This window comes from Dipodomys merriami, unplaced genomic scaffold (genome assembly GCF_024711535.1).
Source record: "Dipodomys merriami isolate MVZ:Mamm:240054 unplaced genomic scaffold, mDipMer1.0.p SCAF_27, whole genome shotgun sequence".
Taxonomy (NCBI): domain Eukaryota; kingdom Metazoa; phylum Chordata; class Mammalia; order Rodentia; family Heteromyidae; genus Dipodomys; species Dipodomys merriami.
The window spans coordinates 7,480,223-7,501,289 of record NW_027204159.1 but is presented as its reverse complement, the minus strand read 5'-3'; the positions used below and the strand labels follow the sequence as shown (position 1 = coordinate 7,501,289).

At 38.8% G+C, this 21,067-nt stretch overlaps 1 protein-coding gene across 1 annotated transcript in view; it reads left to right on the top strand.

Annotated features, from left to right (window-relative positions):
* Positions 1–1,345: 1,345 nt before the first annotated feature.
* Positions 1,346–21,067, top strand: part of Pfdn1 (prefoldin subunit 1) — a 70,079-nt gene continuing 50,357 nt past the window's right edge. Inside the window, exons 1-2 of the mRNA XM_070035992.1 lie at positions 1,346–1,406; positions 4,618–4,784. Coding sequence (XP_069892093.1) covers positions 1,374–1,406; positions 4,618–4,784 — 200 coding nt within the window. The 5' untranslated portion in view covers positions 1,346–1,373. The remainder of the gene's footprint in view (positions 1,407–4,617; positions 4,785–21,067) is intronic.

Sequence of the window (21,067 nt, the reverse complement as noted above, 5' to 3'; positions counted from 1 at the left end):
AAAACATTAAAATACATATTTAAAGGTTCATTTTCCTAACATCACATTATCTGACCTTTTCTGCTTGACTCATACCTATACTAGATATTGCAAATAAGGGAAACCATGGGACCTACCTATTTTTGTTTTTGAGACAGTCTCAGGTGACCTTTCTGTCTTGCTTGGCTTGAACAGCCATCCTCTTGATCTCAGCCTCTTGGATAGCTATGATTATGAACATGAGCCACCAGTGCCAGGTCTGAGGAAGAAAATTCTGCTGTTCTTTTTTTTTTTTTTTGTTAATTATTGTGAAAATACTGTACAGAGAGGTTACAATTACATGGGTAAGATAATGAGTACATTTCGTATCAAGCATTGTAGCCTCCTCCTTTGTTTCCCCTTCCTTTGTTTCCCCTTCCCATCCTCCCCCCAATCCTCCTCTCCCTTCCCCCCCACCAAAGTTGTAAAGTTCGTTTTCGACATAACCTTGTACATCTCATTGTTGCAATGAGTCCACCTGTATCCCTATTTAAACGATTTGTTTTTTCCCTTCCCCTCCACAAATAATAACATCAAATACAGTGAAAGCAGGGGTTATACCGTGGGGGAGGGACATACAAAGCAACAAAGAAATAATCTTTTAAATGTGTTAGAAACAATCGCATGAGAGAAAAAAACATTTGAATACGTATCTTGGGGTTCATTTCCCTAACATCAACTTGTCTGACCTTTTCAGCTTGTCTCAGACATATACTAGTTATTGCAAATAAGGGAAACCATGGGACCTATGTTTCTTTGGGCCTGGCTTACTTCACTTAATATATTTTTTTCCAAGTCTTTAATTCTCCTGTTCTTTATCTTGGGAACAGTTTTCTCCGTCCTTGTAATGATGTTACCCCTAAGCCTAGTATTTCTTAGGTGCTAAGGTGATTGTACAGAGAATGGCTTAGAGCAAAGGCAGGTAGAAAATGGATGCAGGGGTGAAACATTTCTCCTATTTTTAGTTTATGGGCCCAAGTAAGGTCATCAGTACGTTTCACCAGAAACATCTTAAGTACCTGTTACAGAAGTACTGAACTATAGATTATGGATAGCGCTGATCTACATATCAATTTCAATTCAATAGCAATAACTATTTGTCAAATTGCCCAAAGCCACACACGAAATCTGCAGCTTCTCTCTGGAAAAGCAAGGCATATCTGATTTGTTTCAAAGAGAAGTCAAACTGAGTTGATTACAAATGATTATTCATCCCTGCTTGGGGAAATAAGCCAGGTTAGTGCGACTCCTGCGCAGACGCAGAAGCAAGGCGGACAATAAACTCTCCAAGCGCACCCTTCCCCCCGCCCACTTTCCGTGTGCTCCCAACGCGCAGGCGCAGAGAGTGCGTCAAGATGGCGGCCCCCGTGGATCTGGAGCTGAAGAAGGTAAAGAGGGGTTTTGACCAGGTGGATCCTTCACTGGAGGATGAAGGGAGTGTGGGCAAAAATATTGAGGCAGGCCCGTGTCGCGAAAAAGGAACGGGGCTCCCGAGGAGTGCGGGGCATGGTTTCCAGAGTCCCCCGGCGGCCCGTCGTTGTCCTTAAGCTGGGGTGGGGGCGAGCGGCCCCGGCCGGGTGGGCGCCGGCTAGGCCCGGGAGCGTCTGTTCGCCTGTGGGGGGCCTGGTGCCCGTCTGTCCTCACGTTCCAGGCTCCAGAGCCCTCCATCTGGTTGCGTTTGGAGCCGTGTGCGACTCGGTGACACTAATAACTGCAGTGTTTCAACCTGAAGCCCCTTCAGATCGCTTGCCCGGAGCTGAGGTTCGGTCTCATGTTTAGAAAAACTCCGAAGTTCTTGTCTTGTTTTCAGGCCATTGATTCAATATCATAATCTTGAAAGGCCTCAGTGTCTACACTCCAGAAAGTTAGGCACTGACTTAATAGGGGATTAAGTGCTGCGCCCTTCCCCGGCTCCCTTTTTGAAGGACTTGTCAAGAAAAAAAAAATAAGTTTTGCAGATGTGGTCACTGTCAGGAGGAGATTGGATTGCTCTCCTACCTCCACCAGTTGCTTCTACAAGGGTTGCTTCTCACACATTTATTTTCCCCCACCAAAGACTGATGTGGATTCTAAACAGTACTGGAACTAGTTTTCTATAAAGTCTCAGAGATTAGAACTAAAATTCAATATTCTTATTTCACCTCGCATGATATTTTGATGATTAGACGCTTCAGGTGAGCAACATCGCTAAGTAATTGCTTCTGGCTGGTAGCATACATACCTGGATAATCTCAGTTCTGGGAAGTTTTTTTTTGGGTACAGTCGTGGGGCCTGAACTCTGGGCCTGGGCGCTGTCTCACCTCTTCAGCTCAAGGCTAGCGCTCTATCACTTGAGCCACAGCACCACTTCCGGCTTTTTTCTTTTTGCTTATGTGGTGCTGAGGAATCGAACCCAGGGCTTCAGGCATGCAAGACAAGCACTCTACCACTGAGCCACCTTCTCAGCCCCAGTTCTGGGAAGTTGAGGCAGGAGGATGGCAAGTTTGAGGACAACCTAGGGTGACTTACTTTTTTGGGGGAGGGAATTTAAAGTTAATTTTTTATTTTTTTATCTTTAGTTATACAAAATTTGCATTTAATAGCCGTTTATTCATACAATAAGTCCTCACCAAGATTGCCCCTTTCAGCGTTCTCACCCATCCCTCTTAACCCACTCCTTCCCTCACTTTTCTTTCTAGATGAGTCAATTTATACATTTCATATCATGGTCCAGAGCTCTTCCTCTGGCAAAACTCAGACTTGGTACTCTTCAAACATTAAGTCCTTACCGTACCATCTACTCAGCCCTAAGCCACCTCTGGGCATTTTAAACTGTTCCTCTTAATAAAGCTGTTATTACTCTGAGATTATTACCAATTTGTCTTGTTTTTGCCATTTTTGTCTTAAAACTTGTGAATTTACTTCCTTGCTTGTTGGCTGTACTGAAGTTTGAATTCAGGGCCTGTGTTTGCTAGGAAGGCGCCCTAACAGCCAAGCCCACTACTTGTAAAATTAGCTTATGAACAGTGTCCTTTTATGCTGTAGGTTTTTTTTGTTTGTTTGCTTTAGCTTTAACAGTATTCTTATACTGTCAGGTAATACCTGAATTTTACATTTCAAAACAAAATTGTGCATTCTAAAATTTTGCCTTTTTTGCTGTTGTGAAAAGTTGAAATTTAAATCATGGTTTAGTTAGAATTAACAGAAATCCCGCTGTAAATGGCCTCACTTACCAGTACTATTTGAATTTTTGTTAAGAAAGATAGACAAGTACAAGCAGAAAATAATTAAGTTGAGTAATTTGGACAATAATTAAAAATGTGTTTAAAGGTTTTATCCTCTAATGTCTTTACAAGGTCTTTTTTGTGTGAAAACGAACAGGAAATTTCTGACACCTCTCTTCCTTTTTCTCCACTCTCCTGTCTCCCAAATAAACTTTTGATGTCTTTTTAGGAGGCAGAAACAATGTTAGAGTAAAAGGTTAGTAGCCAGCAGATGCTAAATGTTATTAAGCTGTGAATTTGACAGCAAGTGAAAGTCATTCTAAGCACTTCAAGAGTATCCAAGTACTGTTTATCTTCCAGTTAAGTTAGTAAACACAAGGGTCAAATTTGGTATGGTATGTAGAGATGAAGATCATGATGTAATTTTGCCACTGCTTTCACATTTTTTCTCATTTTTATCTTTCTCTTTCAAATATTTGCATGTTGTAGTAGTTGGAAAAATTCCTGAACTAAGTGTCAAAAGAAATGGATTTAAGTGCCTGCTTTTCCAGCTAATAGTTGTTCAACCCTAGTTGTTCAAGCCACATTTCTCCCTCCCTCCCTCCCTCCCTCCCTCTCTCCCCTTCTCCCTCTCTCCTCTTCCCCTCTCTCCTCTCTTCTCTCTCTTCTCTCTCTCTCTCTTTCTTTCTCTTTTGGCACTCATCCTGAGGCTTGAATTCAGGACCTAGGTGCTGTCCTTGAGCTTTTTTGAGTTGTAAAACTCCACTTCTGACTTTTTGGAAGCTTACTGGAGATAAAAGTCTCATGGACTTTCTTGCCCAGGCTGACTTTTGAACCTCCATCCTCAGATCTCAGCCACCTGATTAACTAGGATTACAGGCATGAGCCACCAGTACCCAGCCACTTTTATCTTTTAACTAATTTAGTTACTTAATTTGTAGTGTGTGGGTGATAAAACTGCTACTCCTTACTCATACTATTGAAAGGAATAGATGGGTTATGTATATTATCACTCATAAATATGTACATGTATATATTTTGTCCCTCATTGTTTCTACATATTTCAATATGGACAAGTGCTTTGAAGTGTACTTACTTTTATGATTCTTGTTTTGGGCCTCTAGACTTCATTGAGTCATTTATTGTTTTATTTTGTCTACTTGATATGGTTATATAATGTGCACTTATTTTGCTTCAAATTGATTACATCTTCTGAGGATAGGATAAACTCAGACTTTAGCATAGCTTTCAATTATATAGTCATGTTAAATATTTTCTTCAGTAAATTTTACAACTTTGTCTCTGCTAGCATGTTCTGTTTTAATAAGTTTAGATTTGTCCTAAATGTTTTCTTTGAAATGTTTTACCTACTAAATCAAAGACTTGTTTTTGTTAGGCCTTCACAGAGCTCCAGGCCAAAGTTATTGACACGCAACAGAAGGTGAAGCTTGCAGACATACAGATTGAACAGCTAAACAGAACAAAAAAGCATGCACACCTTACAGATACAGAGATTATGACTTTGGTAGATGAAACTAACATGTATGAAGGCGTAGGAAGAATGTAAGTAAAATATATCCTTAATGGTGTTATCTTGGGAAAGCTTTAATCTGAATTAAGTAATAAAATTTCTTTGTTTTTTAAAAAAATTATCTTTAGTTGTACAAAGGAGTTGCCATTCAGAAATTTCTTCATTTTCAGACTTGTGTTAATGTGTCAGAAAAATGGCCTTCAAAATCATGTAGTGAAAAGCCTTTTCTAAAAAACCTAGAATTTCAGAAAGATAATAAATGTTTGAATTTATACTTTGCAGTACATTTCTTACTCTACTCTCTACAAATTATAAGATCACTAAGAAAAATAAGATTTATTATGGGAATATGTTTATTGTAATTTTGTATGTGAAAATTTAGTTGGTATGATTTTAATCTTTTTATCCTTGAAGAATTTATTTGGAGTTATACAAATCATAAATCTTTTAGACAGCTCACCCAATTTGTAAAATAAAAATAAAGATTAATTTGCCATTTAGGTACCATCATTCTAAAAGAATAATTTTCATGTGAGAAATCTGGTAAACTGGGCTAGGAAGATGGCTAAGTGGTAGAGTGCTTGCCTTGCATGCATGAGGCCCTGGGTTCGATTCCTCAGCACCACATAAGCAAAAAGAAAAAAGCCGGAAGTGGCATTGTGGCTCTAGTAGTAGAGCAGTAGCCATGAGCTGAAGAGCTGAGGGACAGCACCCAGGCCTCTGGGCATAGAGCGCTCAGTGGTAGAGCGCTAGTCTTGAGCTGAAGAGGTGAGGGACAGCGTCCAGGCCCAGAGTTCAAGCCCCACGACCGCACCAAAAGAAAAAAAAAAAAGAAATCTGGTAAACTAACTTATCTTTTTTTTTTTTTTCTAATTTTTTTTGCCAGTCCTGGGGCTTGAACTCAGGGCCTGGGCACTGTCCCTGAGCCTTTCTGTGCTCAAGGCTAGTGCTCTACCACTTGAGCTATAGCACCACTTTCGGCTTTTTCTGTTTGTGTGGTTCTGAGAAATAGAACCCAGGGCTTCATGTATGCCAGGCATGCAATCTACCACTAAGCACATTCCCAGACCTTACCTTTTGTTATTTTATTGGTCGGTCGTGGGGCTTGAACTCTGGGCATGGGCACTGCCCCTGCTCTCTTCAGCTCAAGGTGAGCACTCTACCGCTTGAACCACAGCGCTACTTCCGGTTTTCTAGTAGTTTATTGGAGATAAGAGTCTCACGGAGTTTCCTGCCTGGGCTGGCTTTGAACCATGATCCTCAGATCTCAGCCTCCTGAGTAGCTAGGATTATAGGGGTTAGCCACGTGCGCCAGGCTCTTATCTTTTGTTATAATCAACCATTTTCAACTTTTTTTTTCTTTTCTGGGGGGGAGGGTCTGGTGGTGAGGCCTGAACTCTGGGCCTGGGCACTGTTTTTTCTTTTTGTTTATGTGGTGCTGAGGAATCGAACCCAGGGCCTCATGCATGCAAGGCAAGCGCTCTACCAATGAGCCACCTCCCAGCCCCCATTTTCAACTTTTTTCTCTCAGCATATTATCTTTGTGAGAAAGAGTAGGTTTGCTTTATATATTTATTTATTTTTATTTTTATTTTTATTTTTTTGGGTCCGGTCGTGGGCCTGAACTCTGGGCCTGGACGCTGTCCCTCAGCTCTTCAGCACAGTGCCACTTCCGGCTTTTTTCCTTTTTGTTTATGTGGTGCTGGGGAATCGAACCCAGGGCCTCATGCATGCAATGCAAGCACTCTACCACTGAGCCACCTTCCCAGCTTCATATTTTTTAAGAAGAAAATGAAGAATGGAAAAGCTCTTAAGTACAGGTCACATTGGAAAAGCTCTTAAATACAGGTCACATTCCATTATAGTGAGCTAACAGGAGATTTTCTTTTTTTATGGGGGAGGTACAGGAGAAGGGTTTTTCTGGAATTTTGGAATATTAGGTAGTAAGTGAACCATTATTTTAAGTTCTGAGTTTTTCTAGTTACAATGCAATTTGACCTCAGTCTTTGGATGACTTGTTTTGTGATTGAGATGAAGGAAAAGCATAACTTGTAAAATTTAGTAATGACTTTAAAATTACATCATGAGCAGTAGACCCAGCTTGTGACTTTTCTCTTTTTGGATCAGAATATGGTAAATTGTTGATCTGATTTGCTTTTTGAGAATGGACATTATGTCATTTATAAATTGTATCTCTGAGTTCATATTTTTCATTTTGGCTTATTTTAAGAGGATTTAATTTTGTGAGTTTTTAAATAGTACAAAAGAAGTTAAGAAAAAGTAGAGTATTTGATTATGTGTTTATGTAATACCAAGTGCATTGTTTGCATTCAATACAGGGTAATTTTATCCTTAATGTAAATATCTGTAGGTCTTAAAGTAGCAAGGCTAGCTTTTCTAGCATGCTATTAACATTGTATGCTTGGATTTCATACCATTCTACAAGCCATTGTTTGTAATAGCTGAAGAATCCCTTTTCCAAAATAGACTGTTTCACTATCTTTGGCCTTTTGAGTTACACTGAAGTTTTTAGTTAGAGTAATTTCATTTATTAAACATTTAGCAGAAGTGATGGGAGAGTTTGCATTTTTCTTTTCTGCATATTGCCTGAAGCACTATGGATAGGTTGTATTATATGCAAAGAATGTTACCAATTAAAGGCTCAGGTATGAATTAATGATAGAATGGCATTATTTTCAGAATGTGTTCTTAAGAGAAATGTGTAGTTTCAAATGTTTGGGTAAGCCTTGCTTTTAAACTTTGTGCCTTATGTATTGCACTAGCGTCTGAGTTTGACCCTACATTGTAAGGGCACGTAAGGTGAATAGTGTTTGTTATTTGGCTAGAGTATTAGTGCCCGGAGAGGAAGAAAAGACTTGCTGAGTATTAGTCTGGTCATGAGGATGTTCTTTTTCTTGATGCTAAACCTGAAATATCTATTTCTGAATTTATGATCTTGAGTAATCTTGGGTATCGTTGTGATTCACTCCTTTAATACTAGTCTTTACCTTAAGTTGTCTTCCTTTTTGAATATTACTTGGGAATTCTGATTATAATATTAAATTTCCCCAAATTTTTGTTTTTAAAAGAGATTATACTCTAAAACTGTTCTTGTGTTAGCACCTGCAATAGATTTTCCTGTATCTGAAATTCAGACCTCATTTTTTTTTTTAATTTTAATTTTCTTATCAGGGTGATATACAGAGGGGTTACAGTTACGTAAGTTAGACAATATATTTCTTGTCAAACTCCTTACCCTTCCCTCATTTTCCCATTATTTCTTAACCATTGCAGTAGCTCTTAACTGTTTTTCCTGCCTTCTGTCTGTACTGATTCTTCACACTTGCCAGAATCAGTCATGTCAGTGTTCTTCATAAGCTCTTCTGTTCTTTTTCTGTTGACTATAGGGGGGAAAAAAAAATCTAAGCTTGTTAGCCTAATATTCATGGTTATTCAGAATCTGTCTAGCTAGCCTCAGGTCCATCCACTTTCTACTTGCAGACTCAGGATAGCATATATATTTCTTCTTTTTCTGGTTTTGTTATGTGTTGAGAAGGATTTTGAAGTTTCATGTGGACTTTAAACATGCTCTTATTGATGACTGATGGGTAAAAGAGTACTAGCACATGTACTAGAAATTTTTATCTGTAACCTTGTACAAACATGTTTTTGTACCTTGCCTTTGTTCATGCTGTTTTTGGCTTACAATATTTCTTTTTCCCCTGTGAAGTTCTCTTAAAGTTATAGTTCTCTTAAAGATATAGCTCATTCTTAAAATGCCTCTGAAGATTTGTGTAGCCACTGCAGTAGACTTACACAATCTTTTCTGGGTGATAATAGGGCTTTTGTTTCTATAGTCTTTAGAGAACTGGAGTAGCTTTGTCCAGCTAGATCATCACTCTGATATCACAGACATATATTACCTTAGTTTCCTCATTTCTTAGTATAATGTATGGCACAAAGGAGATGTTCAGTAAATATGTATTGGTTTGAGTTGAATCTGCCTAATCTTGACTAAAATAATTAATTTTCTTTTGGTTCTTCAGAAAAAAAGATTTATAAAGTGCTCAGGGGGCTGGGATGGTGGCTCAGTGGTAGAGCGCTTGCCTTGCATGCATGAGGCCCTGGGTTCGATTCCTCAGCATCACATAAGCAAAAAGAAAAAAGCCGAAGTGGTGCTGTGGCTCAAGTAGTAGAGCACTAGCCTTAAGCTGAAGAGCTGAAGGATAGCGCCCAGGCCCAGAGTACAGGCCCCACGACCGGATTCCTCCTCCCCCCCCCCCCAAAAAAAAAAAAAAAAAAAAAGAATTAGTGCCCAGTCATTCTGTTTAATATATGATTTAGTCAAAGTGAAATTATAAAAGTAACATTTTTCTACTAAGGTCAAAGAAATTATTTCTCACCAAAATTGTCTTTGACAGGATCAATGTACAAAATTAGTTGTTAAATCTGTTGAGACCGTTTACTTAATTCTAAATGCCAGCCAGTTGCAGAGATAGTCAGAACTGACAACAAAGAAACTGCAGACTTTCAGTTATGCTGAAGGTAGCCTAATTCTTTGACAATTAAGGCTAGTCTGTGCAAAATAATTTCAATATAATTGTTTCTTTTTTACATTTCCTATCTTCATGTGGGGTATGCATTTGGTTTAAGAACATTGCAAGCCCTTCAAGCTTGTAGGAGAAATTAGTAGAAGAAATTAGTGCTAAAGACTTCTTACAGTTGCCTATTTTTGGTTTAAAATAAGAAAAGTCAAGCAAAGAGGGTCAGAGAAGATGAATTGTTATATACTGTAAGCTCTGAGAATTCATTGCTCAAAGCTATAGTCCATCCAGTCTTTTGGCAGGTTGCCAGCACATTTTAGTTCTCTTACTTCATATTCTTTGGAGAGGCTGTTATGTAGCCTGATACTACTACCACCAATTTCTAGTTTTGCTACTTAAGCTGTTTGTGAGCTGACCTCACCCTACTGCTTTGAGAACTATGATGAAAGTTACAACTGTGGGATGATCTGTCTGAATATTTGGAAGTGTTTGTCTTTGCATCTTTCTAGCATGCAAAGAGGGAGTACAGATTCGAGTCAACGTGATATGAATATTTCTTGTATTTTTTCATAAATAAGAGGCCATTTATGTTTGCTTGTGGGCAGTTTCTCTTTTTTCTTTGTATAGTACAAGATAATTGAAAAAATGTTTTACTTTTTTTTGCAAGAATTACATTTGGAGTTCATATAAGTGACATTTAATCATGCTACTGTTTCAAAGGACCATCATTAGAATAAATAAATGTCAAACATGTTTATTAACAGCAGACAAGATCCTGGTCCTGATTTGATGTGAAGAATATTATTCTAACACCCTTTTTGTTTGGGTACTATGTAAATTTCCACAAGAGACAAATTGGTCTTTATTTATTTAAATGTAGGAGGAACTTGAGTAGATTAGCCTTTGAGAAGAATGAGTGCCTTTTTAAAACTTGGAACCTAACTAAAAATAACTTTGTGTCATATTTAAACTAATTTAGAGGTATGCTACCATTCTGTGGGTATTTTTTACATTTAAGGAACTAAGAATGAACAATGGTATAAATCTACCAACTAGATAAGTGTCTAGCAATGCAGAAATTGCTGTTTGGGAGCAGTGTTGCTATTTCTACATGTTGAAGTAATTTAATGGTTTATCCTTGATGGTTGAAAGATCTAGTGGCAAAACTTGAGATAAATGTAGCACAGGTAGAAAGTGAAGTACTAAGTATAATTCTAATAGGTAATAGATTTTTTTTTTTTTTTTTTTTTTTTTTTTTTTTTTTTTTTGTCGGCCGTGGGGCTTGAACTCTGGGCCTGGGCGCTGTCCCTCAGCTCTTCAGCTCAAGGCGAGCGCTCTACCACTTGAGCTACTGTGCCACTTCCGGTTTTCTGGTGGTTTATTGGAGATAGGAGTCTCACGGTCTCTCCTGCCCGGGCTGGCTTTGAACCGCGATCCTCAGATCTCAGCCTCCTGAGTAGCTAGGATTACAGGCGTGAGCCACCGGCGCCCGGCTAGGTAATAGATTTTTAAAAAATTAAGACAACTAAGCATTTTGAACATAGAAATTGAGACTTCATGACATTGAGATTGAGCTGTCTTTGTTTAAAATTTTCAATTTTTTTGTGGTAATCTTTTTTTTAGTGTTGACCTATAATTTGAGTTGTTATATTCAGTAAAGGCAGGATGATTACTTTGCAACTATTGCAACTCTTTTATAGTTTCATGTAGCTATAGAGTACATCTTAAACTGAAGAAACTGTTATATTTTATTCTGAGATGAGAAAATAAAAATTTTAAATCTTGGTATAGTAAATATTTTTATTTTTTGATAAATGCTGTTAATAATGTAGTAAAAATTATATTGTTGCTTTCACCAGAACGAAGTTTAGTTTTTTTTAATAATTTAGTGCTTACTACGGAAGGTAAAATAAAGGAGTAGATACTTTTGTTTTGAAAACCACATTGCAGATGCAAACTTGCCTATTTATATTTCCTTAAAAGTATTAATTTATGGACTGGGAAGGTGGCTCAGTGGTAGAGTGCTTGCCCTGCATGCATGAGGCCCTGGGTTCGATTCCTCAGCACCACATAAGCAGAAAAAGCCAGAAGTGGAGCTGTGGCTCAAGTGGTAGAACGCTAGCCTTGAGCTGAAGAGCTGAAGAGCTGAGGGACAGCACCCAGGCCCCGAGTTCAGGCCCCATGCCCGACAAAGAAAAAATAAATAAATGTAGTAAATTTATATTTTAGAGTCTAGAAAATAAAGATAAAATGTCAAAAGTAATAAAAGTTTTTTTAAGCTTTTTTTTTTTTTTTTTTTAAAGAAGAAAAGTTCTTGGCATTCAGAAGCTTTTACTAAGAGAACATGACCCGCCCTTCTTAGGTTTTTATACAGAGCCATTTAAAGTCATGGCTGTCAAAGCTCAGAGTTCTAAATGAAAAAAATAACTTTTCCTGTTGTGCAGGGAAAAATGACTTCAGTTTTATTGATATGTATGTATATAACCCCAGAAAGGTGCACTTTTCTCTTGCATAGATTGAGTACTCTGGGGAAGGAGATTTTTGAGTAATGTTCTTAATTCCCTTAAGATGTCAGTGCTTTAAAAAACGATGTTCATTACACCTCTGTTCTGCCTCTGTCTACAATGACATCACTGTTTTTACACCAGGAGAGGTTAGCAAATGATTTTGTAAGACTTACATACTCATGTTTCTGCAGAAGAGTACTTTAATAATTCTTTCCTTTCTTCTCCCATGGCTCCAGACTCTAAATATTCTCACCCAAACACAGGAAATTAATTTTGAAAAATGCTAATTGCAGTCTATTGTCAAATAAGTTTATTTTGGAGAGTACAAATGTGCTAAAATGAACTTTTTATTTAGTATGTCCTGTTATGTATGGCGTTAACTTCTTTTTTTTTTTTTTTTGGGTCCGGTTGTGGGGCCTGAAATCTGGGCCTGGGCGCTGTCCCTCAGCTCTTCAGCTCAAGGCTAGCACTCTACCACTTGAGCCACAGTGCCACTTCCGGCTTTTTTCTTTTTGCTTATGTGGTGCTGAAGAATGGAACCCAGGGCCTCAGGCATGCAAGGTGAGCGCTCTACCACTGAGCCACCTTCCCAGCCCCATTAACTTCTTTAGTCTATAAACTTGCTAAAAAAAAAAAAAAACAAACATAAAGATAATCGTTCAGTTATCTGGAAGACTGCTTTTTGTCATTAAGAAAAACAGACAAACCCTAGCCAGGCACTGTTGGCTTACACCTATAATCCTAGCTACTCAGGAGGCTGAGGATCTCAGTTTGAAGCCAGCCTGGGCAGGAAAGTCCCTAAGACTCTGAAGGGGCTGTGGCTCAAAGTGGTAGAGCACTGGCCTTGAGCAAAAGAATCTCAGGGACAGTGACCAGGCCCTTAGTTCAAGCCCCAGGACAGGCAAAAAACAAAAACAAAAACAAAACCCTCACAAAACCCCTAACAAACCAATGAAACCTTGTTTTGTTTCTTGCCAGTACAAGGGTTTGAACTTAGGGCTTTTGAAGTTTGGTCAGCAATGCTCTACCACATAAGTCACACTTCTAGTCTTTGCTAGTTCTTTTGGAGATGAAATCTTATTGACACCCTTTCTTGCTGTTCTTATGTAAATAAAAAATGAATAGCAGCAGTCTTGAACTGTGTTACCTTGTTACTGAGGAATTCTGTGCTATAACTGACTTAATTCTGCCTGAATTTCTCTAAAAAGGAAACAGTCAATTTTAAGCAGTACCAAGAATTTTCTGATTTTAGCTGCTGCTTATCTCATAGTGGCAAATTTAGGAACAACTTACTGTCTAATCTGAGTGAGATGACTGAGATGTTCATGTCAAGGAATGTAATCTGCCTAATGCAATGTTCAGAAAAGAGTTCAGAAAAATACTCACCTAGAAGGTAGTCCATATATGTGAAGACATACTTGGTAATGAATTGTTAGTGGTCTTCTCTTTTTCTTGAATCAAAAATTCTTGGGCGGAGTGCCAGTGGTCCATACTTAAAATCCTAGCTTACTTAGGAGGTTAAGATCTGAGGATCAAGGTTCAAAGACAGCCCTAACCGGAAAGTTCATAGGACTTATTTTCAGTTAACTACCTAAAATCTGGAAGTGGAGGTATGGCTCAAGTGGTAGAGCACTAGGCTTTAATAAAAAAGCTCAGCGACAGTGCCTAGACCCAGAATTAAAGCCCCAGTACTGGCACACATACACACAAAAATGCTGGGAATTATTATTGTGGTGGCTACCTCCTATAATTCCAGTATATTTGTCAGGAGGGAAGGTGAAGCTAGAGGATTGAGACTTTGAAGCCAGCTTGGGTTAAAATAGGAAGACCTATCTCTGGAATGAATGAATAAAATATTAGCACTTGGGAGCCTGAGACAGGAGGAACATGAGTTCTAGGCCAGCCTGGGACTACATTGTAAGACCTTTTCTCAAAAAATTAGTTAGCCAATCAAACAAAAAAGCCTAAAAAAATTCCTGGGATCTGCAAATAACCATTACCCTGGTGGAATAATTAGAGTTGCAATGGTTTGCGTGCACCAGTTGTGCTGTGCCTTGTGAAGAATGTATGATCATTTTATTTTTAGGATTTAGGTTTGAATGGGCATATCTGAGCGAATATCTCATGTCCAGGCTGAAACTCAAATTCTTGTTTTGAGGATAAAGTATCCTTGAAACAGACTAGATTACTTGGAAGATACTATCATTTAGGCTTTGAAAAGAGGATCTAAAATATTCTGATATAAAATTGGCACAGTACCAGGAGCTAGTATTAAAAATATATCTTTAGCTAGGTGCCGGTAGCTAATCCTGTAATCCTAGCTACTCAGGAGGCTGAGATCTGAGAATCACAGTTTAAAGCTAGCCTGGGCAGGAAAGTCGTCCTGTGAGACTCTTATCTCCAATTAACCACCAGAAATCTGGAAATGGAGTTGTGGCTCAAAGTGGTAGAGTGCTAGCCTTGAGCAAAAAGAAGTTCAGGGACAGAGCTCAGGACATGAGTTAAAGCCCCAGGACTGCACATGCACACACATACATATAGGAAATATTTTTAAATAGATAAGAGCATGTCTGTCCTAAGTTTAACCTTTTACATTGGCCAGTTGTGTGTGTATGTGTGTGTGTGTGTGTGTGTGTGTGTGTGTGTGTGTGTGTGTGAGTCTGAGACTTTCATATTTGTGCTAAAGTACACTTATATTTCTCTATGACTTTGTGCTTTTATACCAGTTTTCTATTTATTTATTTATTTATTTATTTTTGGTCCAGTCGTGGGGCCTGAACTCTGGGCCTGGGCGCTGTCCCTCAGCTCTTCAGCTCAAGGCTAGCGCTCTACCACTTGAGCCACAGCGCCACTTCCGGCTTTTTTCTTATGTGGTTCTGAGGAATTGAACCCAGGGCCTCAGGCATGCAAGGCAAGCGTTCTACCTCTGAGCCATCTTCCCAGCCCTTATACCAGTTTTCTGTTCTGTATTCAGTATTAGGATTTTTTTAAGCCTTAGTGCTTGTATTTTATCCATTGTCATAGTTTAACCTACTTACTTTCCTTCACAGCCTGAAGGAAGCTGTACAATAGTGCCATGCTTAGTAAGGGTAAAATGGTAAACGAGAGATTATTTATCAGAGGAGATTATTTACTTGGAGTAAGTACCAAATAGTAGTTGTGATTTTAAAAAGAGACTAATTTTAATTAGTAGAAATTGAGCCTAGCAGTGTGTGTTGCTTATCTGCAACAAGGAATGTTTATATATGGGATTGGGTTTCTCAAGAGATGATGATTTTCTAGTACTTTCAGTGATTTCTTTTTTCCTCATCTTCTTTGCCATATTCATAGTCTTTAGTAGATCTTCCTCCTCTTGACTTTGAGGAAACCACCTCTTGGGTTGTTTTCTTTTACTTTCACATTTGTGATATTAGATTGACATTGCGTTTGGTTCTCCGATTTCTTTTTTCTTTTGCATTTACTCAAGTCTCTTAGTGACTTTTTGTATTAAGTAGTTATAATTTCATATGTCAGATTATGAGTACAATGCATCTTGATCACTACCGCCCATTTTATTGTTCTCCCTCATCCTTTCAGTGCTTCTAAATCTTCCTCCATTTTCCCCCCTCATTGAAAGGATGAAATGAAGTTGTTGCCTATGTCCTTTTTTTTGTTCCCAGCCCCCCCCCCTTTTTTTGTCTTCTCTTTTTTGGTACTAGGATCGAACCCAGGATGTTGCACTTGCTAGACAAGTGCTTTGCCACTGAGCTACATTTATTTATGGTATCTTTTCTTCTCCTTTTCTCAGAGTTTTCTCTGTTATTGCCTTGCATTATTTAAAATCTTACATTTGTTAAAACTTTTAAATTTATTTAAAATTTTTAAATAAGATTCATACATAGTATATATTGAGAATCATTATATTTTCTAGTCCTAGGCTTTGATAAATATGTAGTCTTCTGTATCAAACATTACATTGTCACATTGATAGTTTTATTGTCCCCTAAATTCTTTGTGCTCTATCTTTTCATCCCCCTCCCATCCTTCCTTCCTGCCTCTCCTCTCTGGTGATTGCTGATCTTTCTCTACTGGTTCTGTAGCTCTGCCTTTTCTGGAATGTCATTCAGTTGGAATCATGGCTACAGTGTGTAGCCATTTCATACTGGCAATATAGGCATACTTGGCAATAATGTGTTTCAAGATTTTTTTCCATGTCATTGTGGCTTGATAACTCATTTCTTTTTCTTGTTGAATAATACTCCATTGTATGGATGTTCTACAGTTTATCCATTTAAGGATAAAATATCCATTGAGAGATATTTTGGTTGCTTCTAGGTTTTAGCAATTATGAATAGAGCTGTTGTAAACTTTTGTGTGCAGGTTTTTATATACATAACGTTTGCAACTCATTTGGAAATACTGAAGAGTATAATTGTTTGGTCATATATTTAATTTTATGAGAAGCTTCTAAACTATTTTTCAAAGTGGCCTGTACTACTTTTGCATTCCCTCCAGCAATGAATGAGCGTTCTTGTTCTGTATCTTCACTAGCATTTGGTAGTGGTGTCAATATTTTTGGATTTTGTCACTATATTATAGATGTGTAGTAATATCTCACTGTCAATAGAATTTGCCATTCTCTACTGGTATGTGATGTTGAATATATCTCACCTGCGTCTTCTCTCTCTCTCTCTCTCTCTCTCTCTCTCTCTCTCTCTCTCTCTCTCTCTCTCTCTCTCTGTGTGTGTGGATTTGAACTCAGCCTTGCACTTACGTTGTAGGTGCTCTATAACTGAGCCACTCCTCCTGACCCACATGATTATTTTTTCTCTTTCTCTTTGATAAGTTGTCTATTCATATATTTTTTTCTTTATTTTTTTTTTCTGTGGTAGTAGCGATTGAATTCAAGGCATATTTGCTAGGCAGGTGTTCTGTAGCTTTTAATATGGGCATTTTGTTGTTGTTGATGCTGTTGTTCAGTTCTTTGTATAAATTTTATGTTAGTCCTTTATTAGATAGGTGTTGTGCAAATATTTTCTGTCTATAGATTTTCATTATTTTTAGCCTTTTGTTTTTAGAATGTTTCCTGACGTAACCATACTATAGGATGTATCAGGTTCATCTTGTATTTACCTGGTGTGAACACTAAAATTAGTCTTCTCCCTAAAAATTCTGATTCCCTTTACGAAGAATGATGTTTACAAACCAAGATATGGTTACTGGGTATGTTTGTTGATACTGTGTACCACTATTTCTAGGTCCTCTCAGTGAATAGACAGATAGGGACAGGTATAAGTATAGGTGTATATTCAGATCTATAATTTTTAAAATGTATATCAATTATATATGTTAAGCTGAGTTCACAGTGATACCTACTTTTGTTGAAAACTATCATTCTGGTCTTTATTACTTATCTGTAACTTGCTCTCTGCCAGTGAGGATAAAGGCATGAGCCACCAGTACCCAGCATTTTTCTTTTTCTTTCTTTCTTTTTTTTTTTTGTCGGCCGTGGGGCTTGAACTCTGGGCCTGGGCGCTGTCCCTCAGCTCTTCAGCTCAAGGTGAGCACTCTACCACTTGAGCTACAGCGCCACTTCCGGTTTTCTGGTGGTTTATTGGAGATAGGAGTCTCACGGTCTCTCCTGCCCGGGCTGGCTTTGAACCTCGATCCTCAGATCTCAGCCTCCTGAGTAGCTAGGATTACAGGCGTGAGCCACCAGCGCCCGGCTTCTTTTTTTTTTAAATTCTTTTTTTTTTTTTGGTCAGTCGTGGGGCTTGAACTCTGGGCCTGGGCACTGTCCCTCAGCTCTTCAGCTCAAGGCGAGCGCTCTACCACTTGAGCTATGGCGCCACTTCTTCTTTCTTTTTTTAATGCCAGTCCTGGAGCTTAAATGCTTGGCCTTGGTGCTATTCCTCAGCTTTTGTGCTCAAGTCTAGTGCTCAACCCTTGAGTCACAGATTCACTTCCAGCTTTTTTGGTGGTTAACTGGTGATGAGAGTCTCATAGACTTTCCATCCCAGGCTGGCTTCAAACCTCAATCCTTAGATTTCAGTCTCCTGAGTACCTAGGATCACAGCTGTGAGCTACTGGTACCTGGCTCAACAGTTGTTGTTGTTCTTTAATAAAAATATCAACATTCTTTTTCTTAGTCACATTGAGACTCTTTGTTTTGGTTTTTGGGGGGAGTTGTTTATTTGGTTGGTTGTGGGACTTGGAACTAAGGGCCTGTATGTTGTCCCTGAGCTTTTTTTTTTTATATTGTTGTTGGTTGTGGGGCTTGAACAATAGGCTTGGGTGCTCTCCGTCAGCTCTTCAGCTCAAGGCTAGCGCTCTACCACTTGAGCCACAGCGCCACTTCCTGTTTTCTGGTGGTTTATTGGAGATAAGAGTTTCAGGGACTTTCCTGCCCAGGCTGGCTTTGAATGGAACCGAGATCCTCAGATCTCAGTCTCCTGAGTAGCTAGCATTACAGGCGTGAGCCACCAGCACCTGGCTCCCTGAGCTTTTATGTTTTGTTTTATTTTTTTTTGGCTGGTCGTGGGGCCTGAACTCTGGGCCTGGGCGCTGTCCCTCAGCTCTTCAACGCAAGGTGAGCGCTCTACCACTTGAGCCACAGTGCCACTTCCAGCTTTTTCTGCTTATGTGGTGCTGAGGAATTGAACTCAGGGCCTCATGCATACAAGGCAAGCACTCTACCACTGAGCCATCTTCCCAGCCCCTGAGCTTTTATGTTTAATGGTAACATTCTACCAGTTGAGCTACAGCTTGACTTCTGATTTTTCTGGTGGTTAATTGGAGATGAGTGTCTCATGGACTTTCCTGCCTGTGCTTTATACCACGATCTTCTGATCTCAGCCTCCTCAGTAGCTAGGATTACAGGAGGGAGCCACCAGCACCCGACTCACAATGAGACTCTTAAAATACAACGGTTAAAGTCATTTCCTTTTGGGAAGTAATCCTGGGGATTGAATCCAGGGCTTCACACAGGCAGTTGCTTTAGCACTAAGCTATAGTCCTAGCCCTGTTAAAATAATTTCATGATTAATCTGTTATTTGTTTTGTTGGGAGTAGATGTCAGTTCATTTCCTGGATTGTTTATATTTTATATAACCTTATATTTTCCATGCTGGCCCTGAACATACTGGCTCAGGTGATCCTCCTCTAGAAGTGGGGAGTTTCTGGGCCTACAGGTGTGTGCTGCCATGCCTGTATTTAGCTCTTTTTTTTTTTTTTTTGAGGTATTATTTATATAGAAAATATTTACCTGTAATAAAAATATATTTATATAAAATAATGTATCTGTAAAATTATATATTTGTTTAACAAAAAATCTAAAAATCTTAAAAGAAAACTTTGACAAATATACTATTATGAAATTATCACTACAAGTTATAGAAAATACACATCATCCCAAAGTATTTTTTCATATCCATTGGTGGGCAAAACTCTCCCTAACCCCAGGTTAGGATTGATTTGGTTTCTGTCCTTGTAATTTTGCATTTTTTAAGTGTGTTATGGAAATAGAATCACACCATATGTAGCTTTTTTGTGTCTGAATTCTTTGACTTAGCATAATGTTTAATGCTTTAGATATTTCTCCATAATTTTTCCATATGACAGTAGTTTGTTCCTTTTGTTCCTATTCCTCCCCTCCCCTTTTTTTTTGGTTCGTTGTGGGGCCCGGAACTCTGGGCTGGGGCGCTGTCCCTCAGCTCTTCAGCTCAAGGCTAGTGTTCTACCACTTGAGCACAGTGTCACTTTCGGCTTTTTCTGCTTATGTAGTGCTGAGGAATCAAACCCAGGGCCTCATGCATGCAAGGCAAGCATTCTACCACTGAGCCTCCTTCCCAGCCCCGTTTCCCCTTTTTTTCTGAATAACATTCACCTATATATCTCACCATAATTACCTCTGAGTTGAATTGCTGGGTTGAATGAAATGTGATTGGGTTTATAACAAATCCTCTGTACTTCTTTCCAAGGAAAAATGACTTCACTATTTTGCATGCCAATTAGAGTGCATGAGTCTTCTAATTTGCTTTGTATCTTCTTTGTGTTTATGCTGGTATCAGGGCTTAAATTTGGGGCCTGCAGGGCCTTAGCTCTTGCTCAAGTTTTTTGATCAGAACTGATGCTCCATCACTTGAGCCACATTCCTGTTAGGTTTTTTGCTGGTTATTTGGAGATAGAGTCTGGAGGACTTTTATACGTAGGTTGGCTTTGAGTCTCAGATCTAAGCTTTCTGAGTAGGTTAGAGTTATAGGCTTGAGCCACTGGTGCCCAGTTTGCTATGTATTTTCATCAACATTTGGTATTGCCTTTTTTTCTTTTTAAATTCTAGCTAATAGGTGTCAAATGGCATCTCATTGTGGTTTAATTTGCATTTCCCTAAGGACTAATGTTGACTGTATTTATCTTACATAAAATTCACCTCTTCTTTGGTGAAGTTTCTTTGGGAATCTTTTGATGATTTTTTTGAAAGATAAAATTCAGATAACATTAACAATTTTTTTTTGGTAGTGGTGGTTTTTATTTATTTGCTGGTATCATGTCTGAACTTTGGGCTTCATGCTCACAGCTGGTGCTCTACCTCTAAAGCCATGCTTCCAGCCCAAGTTTTTGTTAGTAAATTGGAGATAGTTGCTTGCAGACTTTTCTGCCTGGGCTAGCTTCAAATTGTAATACTAAGTCCTAGCATCCTGAGTAGCTAGGATTATGGGTGTGAGCCATTGATGACTGATTGATACTGAGGTTTAAAATCAGGGCCTTGTGCTTGTTAAGATGCCTTCTCACTTGAACCATGCCGCCAGCTCATATTTTTCCATTTAAAGTGTACAGTTCAGTGGTTTTTCTATACTTATGAAGTTCTGCAGTCATAATCCTTTTCTGATCCCAGAACATACTTGCCACTTCCAAAAGACTCCTCCAGTCCTCCTATACATTAGCAGTTATTTATTTATTTATTTATTTAATTTTTTGTCTGGTCGTGGGGCCTGAACTCTGGGCCTGGGCGCTGTCCCCCAGCTCTTCAGCTCAAGGCTAACACTTGAGCCACAGCGCCACTTCCGGCTTTTTTATTTTTTCTGCTTATGTGGTGCTGAGGAATTGAACCCAGGGCCTCATGCATGCAAGGCAAGTGCTCTACCACTGAGCCACCTTCCCAGCCCAACATTAGCAGTTATTTTATGTTCTCGATGTCTACAGATTGGCCTCTTGATATTTCATGTGTGAATGGAATCATGCAATGTGGTTGTACCTGTCTCTTAGCATTTTGTCTTTAAAGATTCA